The 18,774-nt window shown below is 45.3% G+C and overlaps 1 protein-coding gene and 1 non-coding gene across 2 annotated transcripts; both read right to left on the bottom strand.

The window, feature by feature from the left end:
• Positions 1 to 1,274: 1,274 nt before the first annotated feature.
• On the bottom strand, positions 1,275 to 13,732 carry LOC116976461 (the record flags this gene model as incomplete). Its single annotated transcript, XM_033026354.1, has 5 exons — positions 13,382 to 13,732; positions 12,916 to 13,084; positions 12,412 to 12,683; positions 5,220 to 5,330; positions 1,275 to 2,240 (listed from the first exon to the last, which is right to left on the bottom strand). Coding segments are annotated over exons 1-5 (1,869 nt in total), but the record flags the coding sequence as incomplete, so codon positions are not given.
• LOC116976578 lies at positions 3,730 to 3,836 on the bottom strand. Its single transcript, XR_004412987.1, has one exon. It is a non-coding gene; the product is annotated as a U6 spliceosomal RNA (small nuclear RNA).
• Positions 13,733 to 18,774: the final 5,042 nt, after the last annotated feature.

Below are 18,774 nucleotides of genomic sequence, written 5' to 3'. Positions count from 1 at the left end.
GAGACATGGAAAGTAGGGTGGACCCTCATGGCACGGGGGAGTTTGAGACGAACCGCCACAGGATTGATGACCTTCGATATGGGGAAAGGACCAACAAAACGAGGAGCCAGCTTCCGGGATTCCACCCTCAGCGGTAAGTCTCGAGTGGAGAGCCACACCCTTTGACCAGGCGAGTATACTGGAGCCGGCGTTCTTCCACGGTCAGCCATCCTCTTGTAACGCGCAGAACTGCGCAACAGCATCTGACGAGCCCCATTCCAAACCTTGCGACAGCGACGGACGAGAGCCTGAGCGGAGGGCACACTGGACTCCTTCTCCACAGCAGGGAACAATGGCGGTTGATAACCATAGGCACACTGGAATGGAGAGAGACCAGAGGATGAGCAAGGAAGTGTGTTGTGTGCATACTCCACCTAAATAAGGTGTTTGCTCCAAGTTGAAGGGTTCTGTGCCACCAAGCACCGCAGTCCTGTCTCCAATTCCTGGTTAAGGCGTTCAGTCTGTCCATTGGATTCCGGGTGATAACCAGATGTAAGGCTGACCGTGGCGTCCAACAGAGAACAAAACTCCTTCCAAAACCTGGACACGAACTGAGGCCCCCGGTCAGACACAATGTCTCTGGGAAATCCATGAATGCGAAAAACATGAGACAGCATGACCTCTGCCGGTTTCTTGGCGGAGGGAAGCTTGTGCAACGCAATGAAATGGACCATCTTAGAAAATCTGTCCACTACAGTCATGACTGAGGTGTTACCTTCAGAAGAGGGCAAGCCCGTGACAAAGTCCATGGAGATGTCTGACCAGGGGCGTGAGGGGACAGGCAGCGGATTCAGGAGGCCAAAGGCGGCCCGACGGGAGGTCTTGTTCTGAGCACAAATACTGCAGGCGGCGACGTACTCCTTAATCCCCCTCTCCATGGAAGGCCACCAAAACCGCTGTTTGGCCACAAACAGGGTTCGGCGGACACCGGGATGACAGGAGATCCGAGACGTATGAGCCCAGTGAATCACCTGTGAACGAAGAGACTCGGGAACAAACAGACGATTAGAAGGACACCCTAGCGGAGACTGAACACCAGCAGTTGCCTCGGAAACTCTCTTCTCAATCTCCCAAGTAACCGCCCCAACAAAACAGGAAGCAGGCAGAATGGGAGTTGAAACCTTAGGGGATGGGTCAGGATCAAACTGTCTGGAGAGAGCATCAGGTTTGCCATTCTTGGCACCAGGGCGGTAAGACAGTACAAAATCAAATCGATTAAAGAAGAGAGCCCACCTTGCTTGGCGCGAGTTGAGGCGTTTGGCTGACTTGATGTATTCCAGGTTTTTGTGGTCTGTCCAAACTAGAAACGGCTGCTTGGTACCCTCCAACCAATGTCTCCATTCCTCCAAGGCTGTTTTAACCGCTAACAGTTCACGGTTACCCACATCGTAATTTCTCTCAGCAGGAGAAAGCTTCTTTGAGAGGAAAGCGCAGGGATGTAATCGACCATCTGTGGGGGATTTCTGTGAGAGTACGGCCCCGATGCCCACACCCGAGGCGTCCACCTCAACCACGAACTGGAGTGACGGGTCAGGGTGAACCAGGATGGGGGCTGAGGAGAAGCTCCTCTTGAGTCTCATAAATGCAGTTTCTGCTTGAGAGGACCAAGAGAAAGGCACGTGGGGTGAGGTAAGAGCATGGAGTGGTGCAGCAGTGACACTAAAGTTCCGGATAAACTTCCTATAAAAATTAGCAAACCCAAGGAACCCCTGAAGTCGCTTACGACTGGAGGGTGTAGGCCAGGTGGCCACAGCACTGACCTTGCTCGGGTCCATCTGTATACCAGCAGGTGATACAACATAACCAAGGAATTGAACAGTGTTAACATGAAATTCACATTTCTCAGCTTTCACAAACAGATCATTCAGGAGCAAACGTTCTAGCACCTGGTGTACATGCTGCACATGGGAAGTCTCGTCTGGAGAAAAAATCAAAATGTCATCAAGGTACACAAACACAAATCGGTTCAGCATGTCCCGTAATACATCATTAACCATGCCTTGAAAAACTGCTGGAGCATTAGTAAGACCAAACGGCATGACCAGATATTCATAATGACCACTGGGTGTGTTAAACGCAGTTTTCCATTCATCCCCGTCCCTTATCCTCACCAGATGATACGCATTTCTAAGATCTAACTTAGTGAATACTGCAGCGTCTTTTAACAGTTCAAATGCAGAGGAGATAAGAGGAAGAGGGTATCTGTTCTTAACAGTAATGTCATTGAGTCCTCTGTAGTCAATGCAGGGCCGAAGTGTTCCATCCTTCTTATCCACAAAGAAGAACCCAGCTCCTGCAGGTGAAGAAGAAGGTCTGATGATCCCAGCAGCAAGGGCATCGTCAATGTACTTTTCCATGGCGAGCCGCTCAGGTGAAGACAAGGAGTAGAGATGGCCCTTAGGAGGCGCTGTACCTGGCAGAAGGTCGATGCAGCAGTCGTACGGTCTATGCGGCGGAAGAGATGTGGCCTTGGCCTTGTTGAACACCTCCTTTAGGTCTAGATAATATGAGGGAACCTTGGTGAGATCTGGAAAATCCTCCTCCCTTGAACGGGGAGGCTGCCGGAGGGTGGTCCTGGAAGATCCCAGCAAACTGCTCCTTGACGGATCCTTCATAGACTCAGGAAAAGAATCATGCAGATAGATGAGTTTACAGTTATTCCCCCAAGAAATTACTTCCCCAGTACCCCAGTTCATGTGAGGATTATGGTAAGACAGCCAAGGGAGCCCCAAAACCAGAGGATGAAGAGGACAGTCGAGGAGATGAAAACTGATGGTCTCAAGGTGATTACCTGCCACGATGAGTTGAACAGGTTGAGTTCGGTGAATTACCCTGTACAGTAGGCGCCCATCCAGTGCACTAGCCTCCATAGGATCTTGAAGCTGTTCACGTTCCAGCTTCAATTCATCAGCCAAGCGAATGTCCATGAAGTTCTCATCTGCCCCAGAATCAACCACAGCCTGCAGGGAGTGCCACTGGGAATGCACCAACAATTGTACCGTCGACAATGGACGAGAGGAACGGCTCATAGGAGTGGTACAACTCACCAATGTCCTCTCTTTCATTGGTGAGCTTTGTCTTTTACTGAACAGCTGTTCAACAAATGTCCCAGTTCACCACAGTAAAAACACCTCCCCTCCCTTAGGCGGTGCTGCCGTTCCTCCGGACTGAGTTTGGCTCGTCCCACCTGCATGGGCTCCTCCGAAGATGCAGGTGGCGCTGTAGGCTGACTGGACCGGCCGAGAGGGAAGAAGTCCCGACTGGAAGGTGAAGGGCGACGCTGCCGCCACTGCTGGGAGGAGGACCGAACTGCAGCCGATCTCCTCTCTCGATCTCTTTCTCTGAGCCTAGCGTCAATTTGGATAGCCAGGGAAATCATAGACTCGACGTCGGAAGGCAGGGTTAGAGGAGCCAATTGATCTTTGATAGCTTCAGACAATCCACTGCGAAAAGCATCCAACAAAGCAGCCTCATTCCATCCACCCTTAGCAGCAACAGTTCGAAAGTCAATAGCAAAATCCATAACAGAGCGATTACCTTGTTTCATGGAGACCAGGGTTTGCAAGTAATCACAAGCTACAAGAGGAAACCCCCCACTCCTTGTACAATCGTCAGCTGACCAACGACCTGAACAAGTTCTACTGCAGTTTTGATAAACAGAAACTTTTTTTTATTTTTTTTATTTTTTTTTAAAATATGGAACGCTTCACGAATTTGCGTGTCATCCTTGCGCAGGGGCCATGCTAATCTTCTCTGTATCGTTCCAATTTTAGTATATGTGCTGCCGAAGCGAGCACGATAAACAGAAACTTAACCCTGGTACCCCCACACCCCCTCCCCAATCAACACTTCACACCTACTCACAGCCTGACTCCAGTTTGAAAAGACTAGATCATTCCCCAAATACACCTCCCCAATCACCACTTGAATTTGAATTTCCTTTATTGTCATTCAGACCTTTCAGTCTGAACGAAATTTCGTGCCTGCAGTCATACATACAATAATACAATAATAAACAACAGAACAGACAGTACACAAAAAATTAACATCCACCACAGTGAGTCCACCAAGCACCTCCTCACTGTGATGGAGGCAAAAATCTTAGGGCTGCAGTCTCTTCCCTCCTCTTCTCCCTCTGTGCTGAGGCGATTCCCCACCGGGCGATGGTATAATTACACCTACTTAAAGCATGACTCTAGTCTGCAAAGACTTGACCTTTTCCCACACACCCCTTAACACCCACTTACAGCCGGGTTTCGCCCCGGTAGTGTAAATTTTCCTGTAAGTTACGTTAAAATGGCAAAAAAAGGCTGATTTAGGCACTCAATCGTGAAAAAGGCATTATCTTTCTGAAATCATCAAAAAATGCAAGAAAAGGCACATGGCATTCATGGTAAAATCCTGGCTCTACTTATAGCCATCTTGTGTGTGAAGGAAGACTATATGAGTATGAATGGAGAGGCAAAGTATAAGTAACAACACTGATCAGTATTCCAGCATAAGCTATCCTCTTTACTATGGGGTACAGAGGATGGATTGAATAGAGTTGGAGCCCATAAGCAGGAATGAGTGAGTTAACATATGATGTGCATTGGACGGCACTGGGCCTGTACTCACTGGAGTTTAGAAGGGTGAGGGGGGACCTAATTGTAATGTGCAGAATAGTGAAAGGCTTGAGTAGGGTGGATGTGGAGAGGATGTTTCCACTAGTGGGAGAGTCTAGGACTAGAGGACACAGCCTCAGAATTAAAGGATGTTCTTCATAGAAGGAGGAGGAGGAATTTCTTTAGTCAGAGGGTGGTGAATCTGTGGAATTATTTGCCACAGAAGGCTGTGGGAACAAGGTCAGTGAATATATTTAAGGCTGAGATAGGTAGGTTTTTGATTAGTATTTGATTAGAGGTTATGGGGAGAAGGCAAGAGAATAGGGTTCGGAGGGAGAGATAGATCAGCCATGATTGAATGACGGAGTAGACGTGATGGACCAAATGGCCTTATTCTGCTGCTATCTCTTTCGATCTTATGATCTTATGAAGAACAGAGCACAATGCTATGGCCATTTCGGAAAAACCATAGTGGAGCCAACAGAATTCCATTTGGTATCAGACCACAAAGAACAGTTGCATTCAATATTAATTCTGACCAAACTGAGCTGAAAGCAAGAATTCCGCCAAGCTTACCTTATTCCTCAGATTTATGAGATCTTTCTGCGCCTGTGCTATTTGGTCTTTGTCATTTTTGAGAGGCACCAGAAATTCCCCAATCATCTCACTCCAAAATGATGACTCATCCTATAGGGACAGAAAAATACACAAAGTTCTCGTTGATTTATGTTCTCACTATCTTTCAAGTGACTTAACTGAACGATAAAGGACATATCAGCAGGAAATATTTAGGTTTGATTTGGTGAGCTGCCAGCTGCCCGCGACAATTGTGAAAACATCACCAATCTGGCGCGAGTCAGACATCCAGTGTGTTCTTATTCACCAAAAGAAAATGGTTTGCTTATTTGCTTTCCACCGATCTGTCCCGACTGCATTGGTGATTAGAGGAGACACCGAAGCAAAGCATGGGAATGTACAGTAAACAGAGGGTGCTTATACACATCCACAGATGTTTGGAGATAGCAGAATAAGTCAATAAAGTATTAAAAAGCAACATGGGCTGATTTCCTTTTTTAGCCGAGATGCAGAAATGAAGGGACTCGACCCGAAACATCACCCATTCCTTCTCTCCAGAGAAGCTGCCTGTCCCGCTGAGTTACTCCAGCATTTTGTGTTTATCTTGCAGCACATGAGAGCAGGTAGACAATAGACAATAGACAAAAGGTGTAGGAGTGGGCCATTCGGCCCCTCGAGCCTGCACCGCCATTCAATGTGATCATGGCTGATCATCCCCAATCAGTGCCCCATTCCTGCCTTCTCCCCATATCCCTTGACTCCGCTATCTTTAAGATTCAGATTCAGATTCAGATTCAGATTCAGATTTTATTGTCATTGTGTAGTGAACAGTAGAGAGACAACGAAATGCAGTAGCTCTGTCTAACTCTCTCTTGAAAGCATCCAGAGAATCTGCCTCCATCGCTCTCTGAGAGAGAATTCCACAGACTGTGCTTGAGAGCTACATAATGTTCCTGTCATCAAGTCACAGGAAGATAGGAATGCAGAGAAAATTAATATATAAGGTTGTTGAAGGACTAGGGAACCTGAGATATGAGAAAAAACAGGAAAGTGGTAAGAGATATTAATGTGTAGGAAGCAACTGCAGATGCTGATTTACTTCGGAGATCGACACAAATTGATGGAGTACCTCAGCGGGACAGGCAGCATCTCTGGAGAGAAGGAATGGGTGACGTTTCGGGTTGAGACTCTTCTTCAGACTGAGAGTCAGGGGAGAGGGAAACTGGAGATATGGAAGGGTATGAAGAAGTGTAAGGTGTGAAAATGACAGATCAAAGCAGGTGAAAAGGAAATGTAGAATGGTTCATTGTTGGCTGAGGGGAAGGTGACAACGAGGCATACAATCAGTAAAATTAATCAGGAGGACAGTAAAACTAGTCAGAGAACTAGGGTGGGGAAGGGATGGAGAGAGAGGGAAAGCAAGGTTTACTTGAAATTAGAGAAGTCAATGTTCATACCGCTGGGGTGTAAGCAGCCCAAGCGAAATATAAGATGCTGTTCTGCCAATTTGTGTTGGGCCTCACTGACAGTGGAGGAGGCCCAGGATAGAAAGGTCAGTGTGTGAATGGGAAGGGGAGTTTAAATGTTTATCAATCGGGAGATCACGTAGGTCTGGGCAGACTGAGCTTGCATACTCATATTCAACTAGCGGGGCCATGATTGTTTGCTTCATTTTATGACTACATTCACACGTAAACTGTGCCTGCACTGGGTGTTTCCAGTTCTTGGGAATATCTCCTGAGTTTAATAGATGAAGGTGAAGTAGTTACAGTCCATCACTCGCCTTAACTTTCATTATCGCTCTATTTAAATATAATATTTACCCTCCCACAAATAAAACATCTGCTGGACAAGCAGTTGTGCCCCTGTGGGCAGGCACGGAAATCGCTATCAAAATATGGGGGGGACCGGGGGACAAGGGGGACACAATTTCTTGGCAGCCGCGCGCGCATGTGCACACTCACACATATACGCGCGAGGCTTCGGAGGCTCAATCCAGCGCTAAATGCAGTTCAACTCTGCCTGTCTCGCCGGGTTAACCTACAGCCCTGCCTGGACTGATGGGACACCAGTGCTGCTTCTCCGCGCTGGCTGTACACCTGGGCCATATTTCCCGCAAGTCCAGGCAGGGCTGTAGGTTAACCTGGTGGGACAGGCAGAGTTGAGCTGGGTTTAGCGCTGCTTTTCTGTGCTGGCTGTGGGCCTGGGGGTACAGCTCCCATCTGACTCCCGACGTCTCTGGCCACCCCCGGGCATGGGGGGCACTCGGGACAGTGCCGGAGAGCCGGGATCGATCCTGGCGGCGGATGAGGCGCAGGTCTGTGCCGAGAGTGTTTTGGCGCGTCTCCCTCCTCCAATCACTGTGTCTATCCTCAGTCCCACCCCCCCCCCCCACTCCTCCCTCCTCCAATGAACGTGCTGAATCATCATGTCCTGCCCCATTGCCTGCTGACCGATGTCTCTCGTCCAATTGGCACCCTCGATCAGCAGTCCCACCCCCACTGTCTCGCGGAAAGCAGAGTTTTCACCGGGTTTTAAAATCCGGATTACAAAAACGGGGGGGATCGTACCCCACCTCTCAAAACAGGGCGGGACGTGTCCCCCCTGGCCCCCCGGGATTTCCGCCCCCTGCCTGTGGGGACAGCAGCTTGATTTCCTATTGCAGCTAGATGTCTTTTTAACCCATGTAGTTAAAGGAAATCCACAAATTCTACAGTCGGGCGGCACGGTGGTGCAGCAGTAGAGTTGCTACCTTGCAGTGCTAGCAGCGCCGGAGACCCGGGTTCAATAGGTCTGTAGGATAGTGATAACATGTGGGGATCGCTGGTCGGCGCAGACGATGGGCCAAAGAGTGTATTAAACTAAAAGGGCTAAACGTCTTATAAAGGTGCATATCTCGACCACATACAGATGGATTTGGTAAATGCGGAATATCTATTGGGAAAGAATGACTTGATTAGTACAGGTGTCAGGGATTATGGGGAGAAGGCAGGAGAATGGGGTTAGGAGGGAGAGATATATCAGCCATGATTAAATGGCAGTGTAGACTCAATGGGCCGAATGACCTAATTATACTACTATCACTTATGACCTTATGACTTCAAATCCGATTCCACAAATCTGAATAAATTCAGCGGCTGATATTTAAGAGGCTCGCAATTGATTACTCTAGCGGTAAATCACATTGACATGCTGACAGAAATACTATTCTATCTCTTCCATCCCATCTTCGATGAAATATGTATTTGGCATTGCATTTATTAATTCTGGGATCCAACCTGTAACACATAATAAAAAAAGGAAATTCCATGAATTCTGCACATTCTGTTTTTCCAGGATTAATTACGGACATGATTACATTGTTTGCTTCACACATACTCACAGGGGTTGCGAGCTATATTTGCCCATAACATTCATTTAGTAAAATAATATAGATGAATTATGTGGATTTTTTACGTCTTGCCAATTTTATAGAGTAAACAGTTTTGTCCCCTACTTCACCACAAACATGAGCTGGCAATTAATTGCTTGAAGCACCAGAGTCTTGTACTAGTACTTAGTTTAATTGGTGTCACGCCTCTTGACAAGGCGTGGCGCAGTTAAAACCAGGAGGAAATTAATGTCGGTGTTCTTTGAAAAGTGAAAATTGTGGAATAATATCAATAGTAACTGTCCAAATAAGTGACTAAAAAGCCCAGGTGAAGTGAAACATGATTAATGTATGCCATAAGTATGAGACCACACCCGGGCCAGTTAACTAGCAAATAACATATATTGTAAAGGAAGGAACTACAGACGCTGGTTTACACTGAAGGTAGACACAAAATGCTGGAGTAACTCAGAGGGACAGGCAGCTTCTCTGCAGAGAAGGAATGGGTGGCGTTTCGAGTCGAGTCCAGTGGTGGGTCTTCTTCTGTAAAATGTTTGGTTGTATTTTTGCTGGGAAATCAAGCATCTTTTTTAAATTTGGACAATTGGATAAAATAGATAATTTTACATTGTTCAATTTTATACACCTCTCCTGACTTCATGACATCATTGTGAGCAGAGTTGATGTTGTGGAATTGCTAGTAAACTTTGCTATTGTGTGGAGGCAGGAACGATTGTTGTACCCCAATCTGCTTTATTTTTGTTGGGTAATAATGTCACTTCTGATGGCAAAAACATTCAACTAGGAATTCAAAGTTAACTTTCATGACACCCATGTTAATCCCATGGCATCAGAGTTAACTGTCATGGCTTCATATCTACGAGAGAGGGGTTTGGAAGCAAAGGTCAAATGTTGTTACTGGAAGTGATTAAAAGTTTTCAATGGGTGGTCAGGTGTGGACTGACCTGTTGCGACAGCAAGGAGATACAAGAAAAATGATATTATACAACAAGTTAAAAGCAACCATGGTATATTCAAGTACGGGAATGGAGACCGTGGAATTTTAAACAAGAATATGCAGAGGACCACGAGAACAGGGAGGAAATAGAAAATGAGTGCTAAATATAAAGAGACTGGCACAGAAACACAGTGTAAATAGGAAACACAGGATTAAAGATATATGAGACTGCAGATGCTGGAATCTTGCCCAAAGAGCAAACCACTGGGCGATCTCAAGAGGCATAGGTATTGGGACATGTAGAAATTACATTTGGTTTGTTATTTCTCATGAGTGTTTGCTGTCCAGAATGTTGTGCTTCCAAAACACGTAAATAACAGAACTTTACTCCAGAATAGCAGTAACTTGCTTTGGTGAAGCACTGAATTACTGATGGACTAACACCTAAAATGTGACCTGGTTTTTCAGCATAGCGGATGCATACGAGAACATTAAGCTCATTGAAGGTTACGGGAGTAACAGAGGGCTCGGGGCCCCGACCACGGAAGAACAAAGATTGAACTTTTTTTTCGCCTTCCATCACAGTGAGGAATGTGGAGGAGTCACTGAGGTGGATGTTTATGTTAAAATGTATTTTTTATGTTCCGTAGCTTTTTATTTGTATGACTGACTTGGCAAATGAAATTCCTCGTATGTTGCAACACATATTTGACTAATAAAGTATTATTGTATTGTATTGTACTGTATTGTATTGTATGAATTAGTCTACATTAAAATTTGTTCTGTCTGCTGGTAAGATTGGCATGAAATTCAGTCATCAAACTCAATCAGAGAAGCTCTTAGAATGGCAATGATAACTAGTTAAGCTTGTAGAGGGAGTTATATTTGTGACCAGCCACCACGAATGCATTGGTGTACGTGCAGCGGTAAAGTTACCGCCTTACAGCGCCACAGATCCGGGTTCAATCCTGACTACAGATGCTGTCTGTACAGAGTTTGCACGTTCCCCCCATGACCTACTTGAGTTTTCTCTGGGTGCTCCAATTTCCACCCACACTCCAAAGACGTACAGGTTTGTAGGTTAATTGGCTTGGGTGTAGGATAGTGTTAGTGTGCGGGGATCGCTGGTCATGCATGGATTCGGTGGGCCAGGTTATATCTCTAAACTAAATTAAACTAAGCAATCAAAAGCAATATTGCAGTGCAAAAGCATTCCTTTCCTCAGACTGACATTCTGCCTTGCACCAATCACCAAAAACAGGACTTTATGTACATCAGTTGAAGGCAATTAGAATACCACATGGTTTGAAAATGCACACTACAATTTATTTTCTGAACACTTCATAGATAATCTTCAGGTAGATAAGGTGGTCAAAGAGGCTTTTGGCACATTAGCCTTCATCAGTCAGAGAGTTGGGAAGTCATGTTGCAGTTGTATAAGACGTTGGTGAGATCGCATTTAGAATATTGTGTTTGGTTCTGGGCACCATGTTATTGGAAAGATATTGTCCAGCTTGAAAATGTTCAGAGAAGATTTATGAGGTTGTTGCCAGTACTATATGGTCTGAGCTATAGGGAGAGGTTGAGTAGGCGGGGACTCTATTCCATGGAGCACTGAAGGTGATCTTATAGAGGTGTATAAGAACACGAGACAAATAGATCGGGTAGATGCACAGAGTCTCTTGCCCAGAGTAGGGGAATCGAGGGGTTCAAGGTGGAGACGAAAAGATTTAATAGGAAATCTGAGGGGTAGCTTTTTTACACAAAGGGTGGTGGGTGCCAGAACAAGCTGCCAGAGGAGGTAGTTGAGGCTAGGACTATCCCAACATTTAAGAAACAGTTAGACAGGTACAGGGATAGGACAGGTTTGGAGGGATATGGACCAAGCGCAGGCAAGTGGGACTATTATAGCTGGCACATGTTGGCCGGTGTGGGCAAGTTAGGCCAAAGGGCCTGTTTCCATACTTTATCACTTTATCACTATGACTCTATCTCTATGTTCTATTAAATATGCTATAATTGATACTTTGAATGTAGCAGCGCTTATACATATTATTCATTGCTTCAGTTAAATTTTGTGTGAAGAGAAACAGTTGAAATGTTAGGTCAAAGTTGTAGATCAATCGCTATTGCTGATTTGATCCATGTCTGGTTTTGCTTTTGCTGACCCGATCCGTAATCCATGTCACGTTTCCACCATGTCATCTTGTGGAATGCGAGCAGCCATGCTTTCAGTTTTAATCTACGACTTCGAGCCTACAATACCTATTTATATGGTTCCTGTGTGTATTCTTAATAAAGTACTTATTTTGAAGTTTTATGACTCGGTGTCAATAGTAAATTATACGTGGTGTCAGAAATGGGATGGCGTGTAATATTGCAGAGATTGAGAAGATCTAAAAATATGTCAGACCCGGCTCTGCTGCACTTCTCCGTGACTATCTTAGCACTGCGGACAGCCTGCTCAGCCAGTCCATTCAACTGGGCCAACTCCGATGATGTGCTCAAAGTCCCATTCTCTTGCAAAGTCCTTAAAACGCTGGCTCGTGAATTGTCCACCATTATCGGACAAGAGGGAGCGAGGCGCCCATGGACTGAGAAGTGTCTTGCAAGTTTCTTGATGATGGCCGCAGAAGAGGTTGTGCGGAGCATGTCGATCTCGAAGAGTCTACCAGGACCAAGTATTGATTGCCATGCCAATCAAAGATGTCAGTGGACCACGGCAGGTCAGGAACAGTGTGCTGCAAAAGAGATTATTTCTGTTGATGCGGCATCATGCTGTTGCACACAATGCAAGACTGCACCCTCTGGCGTATATAATCCGGCATTAGAGGCCAGAAAAACATGCTCTTTGCTCATTGTACAGTTGCCTCGCAACCAGGATGTCCTCTGTGTATGGCGTTAAAGTACTTCTGTTGGAGCGAAGCTGGGATCACTGCCTTATGGCCCTTCTTGATGACTCCATTTTCAATGGCAAGTTCGTTTCGGACACGAAAGTAAGGCTGGACAGGAGGCGGAAGCAAATGCTGCTTCCTGGGGCATCCGTGATTGATGATTGAGGTGAGTATCTGCAGAGTTGCATCCTCTGCCGTGTGAGCCACCAGAGTATCCAGACAGGAAGGATGAATAAAGTCGACTGTCATAACGTCAAAAGTTCATTTCAGTTGCGTGCTGTGTATTCGTCCTCCTGGGAGCGCGAAATAAAGTGTCAGACAAATACATGTGCTTACCCTGTTTGTAAACGAGAGTGATGTCGCACTTCTGGAGTTGCAGCATCATTCTTCACAGCATCGCTGGTGCGGCATGTATAGGCATGTTTAAAATGGTGACCAAAGGCTGGTGGTCAGTCTCTATGGTTACAACCTTACCAAAGATGTAATCGTTGAATATGACACATGCAAAGACTACCGGCAGCAATTCCTTCTGAGCATACCTTGTCTCTGTGTCCACCATCATTCTGGAAGCATAGGTATTGCCATCCTGCAGGCACGCAGTGCCGAGGCTGTACAGGGATGCGTCGCAGGTCAAGTTGACAGGCTGATTGGCATCGAAATAAACCAATGTAGGGGGGCACAATATCTGTTGTTTGAGTTGTCAATAGCATGTTGCTGTTGTTCATGCCATGTCCAGGCAGTGGCTTTGTGCGTAAGCTGCCGTAGGGGAGCCGAGAGCTTGCTGAAGTTGGGAGTGAACTTCCTGAGGTAATTAACCATGCCCAAAAATCTCTGCAGGCTGGCAACATCTGTTGCCGCTGACATCTAGCTGATAGCTGCAGCCTTGGAAGGATCTGCCCTGAGGCCGTCACTTGTGAAAACATGCCCCACATTGGCTAACACGGAACCGACACTTGTGGGGATTAAGTTTCAAGTTAATTTCCCTGGCATGCTTGAGCACTTTCTTTAAATTAGCATCCTGCTGTTCCATGTATTTGCCAGTAACAATTATGTCATCCACGATGATTGCACAAGGGAATCGATCAAAGAGTTGTTCCATAGAACGCTGAAACACCTCACTGGCCAAACTGATACCGAACGGCATCTGCAAGAATCTGTAGTGGCTGAAAGCAGCGTTGAAGGTGGTAAACATAGATGATGCATGATCCAGGGGGATTTGCCAGAAGGAGCTCTTGGCATCTAACACAGAGAATACTGCTGCCTTACCCATGTGGGCAGCTACTTCCTCCATGGTATGCATGGGGTGGTGGGGCCTTTAGAGTGCGGTGTTTAGGTCCCTCGGATTAATACATATGAGAATCTCCTGTTCAACCATCAAGGACTCCCAATCGGTGGGTTCTGAAATGGGTGTGATAACTCCTAATGTCACCATTCTGTCCAGTTCGGCTTTGAACCGGTCCCGCATGGCAATGGGTACACGGTGAGCAGGACGATCCACGCGTCGCACCTCTGGGTCTATAGTCATAGAGTAGGTTATTGGTAGCTTCCCCAGCTCCTCAGTGAAAAGATCCTGGTAATCCGTAAAGGACAACTTTTGCAAACCTCCCAGTCCTACTTCACAAAATCTGCCAGGGGATTGTTAACTCTATTGTTTTATCTATGTCTTTCTTTGTCTAAAGGGTGACTGTGTAGGAAGACACTGCAGTTGCTGGTTTAAACCGAAGATGGACACAAAAAGCTGGAGTAACTCAGCAGGTCAGACAGCATCTCTGGAGAAAAGGATTAGGTGATGTTTTGGGCCGAGACCCTTCTTCAGATTGAGAATTAGGGGAAATCTGAAGTCCGCGTAAAGGATGTGTTGCCCAGAAGTTGATTTTGAGCAACCAAGTTCAAGGCTACAGCTGAGGCAGAGGATTGATATTCTGTAATGGGTGATTCTTCTCCTGATTCCTCATGACCTATTCACCAATTACAAAGCTGCAATTAGGTTATTTCCATACTTCACCAGGGAATTAAGTATTGTAGGGAACTGGGAGAGAAGAGGAGCTGAGGCCAGAATAGATCTATCATGATCATGTTGCTCAAACTAAACTAAAGATGAGGTGTCCACCCTTGTCAGAATTGAACCAACTTCTACAGGGCCAGCCTTGATCACAACGTGTCTCGACCAGAAACGTCACCCATTCCTTCTCGACAGAGATGCTGCCTGTCTCGCTAAGTTGCCCCAGCATTTTGTGTCTATTCACCCCATACTTTGCTGATGCTCCACTCCACTCATACCATCAGTTGCCTAAAAAATATCGCTCTGCCCTCTGCACTTGGTTGAACTGAAATGATCTACTGTAGCCATTTACAGCCACACAAAGCTGGAGTAACTCAGCGGAACAGGCAGCATCTCTGGAGAGAAGGAATGGGTGACGTCTCGGATCGAGACCCTTCTTCAGACTGCCATTTACTCTTTGAATTATTGAACTGCAAGAGCCAGAAACTATATATGTAAAATAGCAAACAGGAGTGGGAATAGGAGGTATTGAAACAGTTATGATATAAATTGCAAGGTCAATTATTCCATGAGACTCAGTGATCTCGATATTTCTGAGAAAGATAGCAATAGAATGTTCTAAGGTACACAAAAAAGCTGGAGAAACTCAGCGGGTGCAGCAGCATCTATGGAGCGAAGGAAATAGGCAACGTTTCGGGCCGAAACCCTTCTTAACCATATAACCATATAACAATTACAGCACGGAAACAGGCCATCTCGGCCCTACAAGTCCGTGCCGAACAACTTTTTTCCCTTAGTCCCACCTGCCTGCACTCATACCATAACCCTCCATTCCCTTCTCATCCATATGCCTATCCAATTTATTTTTAAATGATACCAACGAACCTGCCGCCACCACTTCCACTGGAAGCTCATTCCACACCGCTACCACTCTCTGAGTAAAGAAGTTCCCCCTCATGTTACCCCTAAACTTCTGTCCCTTAATTCTGAAGTCATGTCCTCTTGTTTGAATCTTCCTTATTCTCAAAGGGAAAAGCTTGATCACGTCAACTCTGTCTATCCCTCTCATCATTTTAAAGACCTCTATCAAGTCCCCCCTTAACCTTCTGCGCTCCAGAGAATAAAGACCTAACTTATTCAACCTATCTCTGTAACTTAGTTGTTGAAACCCAGGCAACATTCTAATAAATCTCCTCTGCACTCTCTCTATTTTGTTGACATCCTTCCTATAATTGGGCAACCAAAATTGTACACCATACTCCAGATTTGGTCTCACCAATGCCTTGTACAAATTTAACATTACATCCCAGCTTCTATACTCAATACTTCCATACTTCTTCAGACTGAAGAAGGGTTTCGGCCCGAAACGATGCCTATTTCCTTCGCTCCATAGATGCTGCTGCACCCGCTGAGTTTCTCTAGCTTTTTTGTGTGCCTTCGATTTTCCAGCATCTGCAGTTCCTTCTTGAATAGAATGTTCTAAAATGTGAGCACTAAGAAATACTGGAATTTCACACCTATGTATAATCCAGTCCCAGGATATTCTACGGTCAGTCCACACAGACTAAACTGTAAATATCAAGTTTCTTAATTAAGATTTAACAGGCTTACTGGAGTTCAATTGCACAAACTACAGACAAGGGTGTGGGCAATCTGCCAGAACTCTCTTTTGAAGTACATGCAGGATCCCCCCCCACCCCACCCTGCATCAGTCTGAAGAAGGGTTTTGGCCCGAAACGTTGCCTATTTCCTTCGCTCCATAGATGCTGCCACACCCGCTGAGTTTCTCCAGCACTTTTGTCTACCTTCGATTTTCCAGCATCTGCAGTTCCTTCTTGAACATGCTAAATATCATATGTGTAAGAAGGAACTGCGGATGCTGGTTTAAATCGAAGACAGACACAAAAAGCTGTAGTAACTCAACGGGACAGGCAGCATTTCTGGAGAGAAGGAATGGACGATGTTTTGGGTTTGAAGAAGGGTCTCGACCCGAAACGTCACCCATTCCTTCTCTCCAGAGATGCTGCCTGTTTCGTTATTCCAGCATTTTGTATCTATCTTCATGCTAAATATCAGAAGAAAAAGACAATAAACAGAGAATAAGAGAGGGTAGGTTTCTTAAATGTGTATATTTTAATGCTAGGAGCATTGTAAGAAAGGTGGATGAACTTAGAGCCTGGATTGACACCTGGAAGTATGATGTTGTGGCGATCAGTGAAACATGGTTGCAGGAGGGCTGTGATTGGAAACTAAATATTCCAGGATTTCGTTGCTTCAGGTGTGATAGAATTGGAGGGGCAAGAGGTGGAGGTGTTGCATTACTTATCAGGGGAGATATTACAGCAGTGCTTTGGCAGGATAGATTAGAGGGCTCATCTAGGGAGGCTATTTGGGTGGAACTGAGAAATGGGAAAGGGGTAGCAACACTTACAGGGGTGTATTATAGACCGCCAAATGGGGAGCGAGAATTGGAAGAGCAAATATGTAAGGAGATTGCAGATATTAGTAGTAAGCACAAGGTAGTGATTGTGGGAGATTTCAATTTTCCACACATAGACTGGGAAACACATTCTGTAAATGGGCTGGATGGGTTGGAGTTTGTAAAATGTGTGCAGGATAGTTTTTTGCAGCAATACATAGAAGTACCTACTAGAGAAGGGGCGGTGCTGGACCTCCTGTTAGGAAATGAGACGGGTCAGGTGGCAGAGGTATGCGTTGGGGAACAGTTCGGGACCAGTGATCACAATACCATTAGTTTCAATATAATTATGGAGAGGGTCAGAACTGGACCTAGGGTTGAGATTTTTGATTGGAGAAAGGCTAACTTTGAGGAGATGCGAAAGGATTTAAAAGGAGTAAATTGGGACAGTTTGTTTTATGGGAAAGATGTGGAAGAGAAATGGAGGACATTTAAAGGTGACATTTTAAGAGTACAGAATCTTTATGTCCCTGTTTGGTTGAAAGGAAATAGTAAAAATTGGAAAGAGTCATGGTTTTCAAGGGAAATTGGACACTTGGTTCGGAAAAAGAGAGAGATCTACAATAATTATAGGCAGCATGGAGTAAATGAGGTGCTTGAGGAGTATAAAGAATGTAAAAAGAATCTTAAGAAAGAAATTAGAAAAGCTAAAAGAAGATATGAGGTTGCTTTGGCAAGTAAGGTGAAAGTAAATCCAAAGGGTTTCTACAGCTATATTAATAGCAAAAGGATAACGAGGGATAAAATTGGTCCATTAGAGAGTCAGAGTGGACAGCTATCTGCAGAGCCAAAAGAGATGGGGGAGATATTGAACAATTTATTTTCTTCGTTATTCACCAAGGAGAAGGATATTGAATTATGTGAGGTAAGGGAAACAAGTAGAGTAGCTATGGAAACTATGAGATTTAAAGAAGAGGAAGTACTGACACTTTTGAGAAATATAAAAGTGGATAAGTCTCCAGGTCCGGACAGGATATTCCCTAGGACATTGAGGGAAGTTAGTGCAGAAATAGCAGGGGCTATGACAGAAATATTTCAAATGTCATTAGAAACGGGAATAGTGCCAGAGGATTGGCGTACTGCGCATGTTGTTCCATTGTTTAAAAAGGGGTCTAAGGGTAAACCTAGCAATTATAGGCCTGTTAGTTTTACGTCAGTGGTGGGCAAATTAATGGAAAGGATACTTAGAGATAATATATATAAGCATCTGGATAAACAGGGTCTGATTAGGAACAGTCAAGATGGATTTGTGCCTGGAAGGTCATGTTTGACTAATCTTCTTGAATTTTTTGAAGAGGTTACTCGGGAAATTGATGAGGGTAAAGCAGTGGTTGTTGTATATATGGACTTCAGTAAGGCCTTTGGCAAGGTTCCTCACGGAAGGTTGGTTAAGAAGATTCAATTGTTGGGTATTAATGGTGGCGTAGCAAGATGGATTCGACAGTGGCTGAATGGGAGATGCCAGAGAGTAATGGTGGATGGTTGTTTGTCAGGTTGGAGGCCAGTGACTAGTGGGGTGCCACAGGGATCTGTGTTGGGTCCACTGTTGTTTGTCATGTACATCAATGATCTGGATGATGGTGTGGTAAATTGGATTAGTAAGTATGCAGATGATACTAAGATAGGTGTGATTGTGGATAATGAAGTAGATTTTCAAAGTCTACAGAGAGATTTATGCCAGTTGGAAGAGCGGGCTGAAAGATGGCAGATGGAGTTTAATGCTGATAAGTGTGAGGTGCTACATCTTGGCAGGACAAATCAAAATAGGACGTACATGGTAAATGGTAGGGAATTGAAGAATGCAGGTGAACAGAGGGATCTGGGAATAACTGTGCACAGTTCCCTGAAAGTG

Source organism: Amblyraja radiata, chromosome 8 (genome assembly GCF_010909765.2).
Source record: "Amblyraja radiata isolate CabotCenter1 chromosome 8, sAmbRad1.1.pri, whole genome shotgun sequence".
NCBI lineage: Eukaryota > Metazoa > Chordata > Chondrichthyes > Rajiformes > Rajidae > Amblyraja > Amblyraja radiata.
Note: the sequence above shows the minus strand (reverse complement) of the source record. Positions and strands in the feature narration are given on the sequence as shown.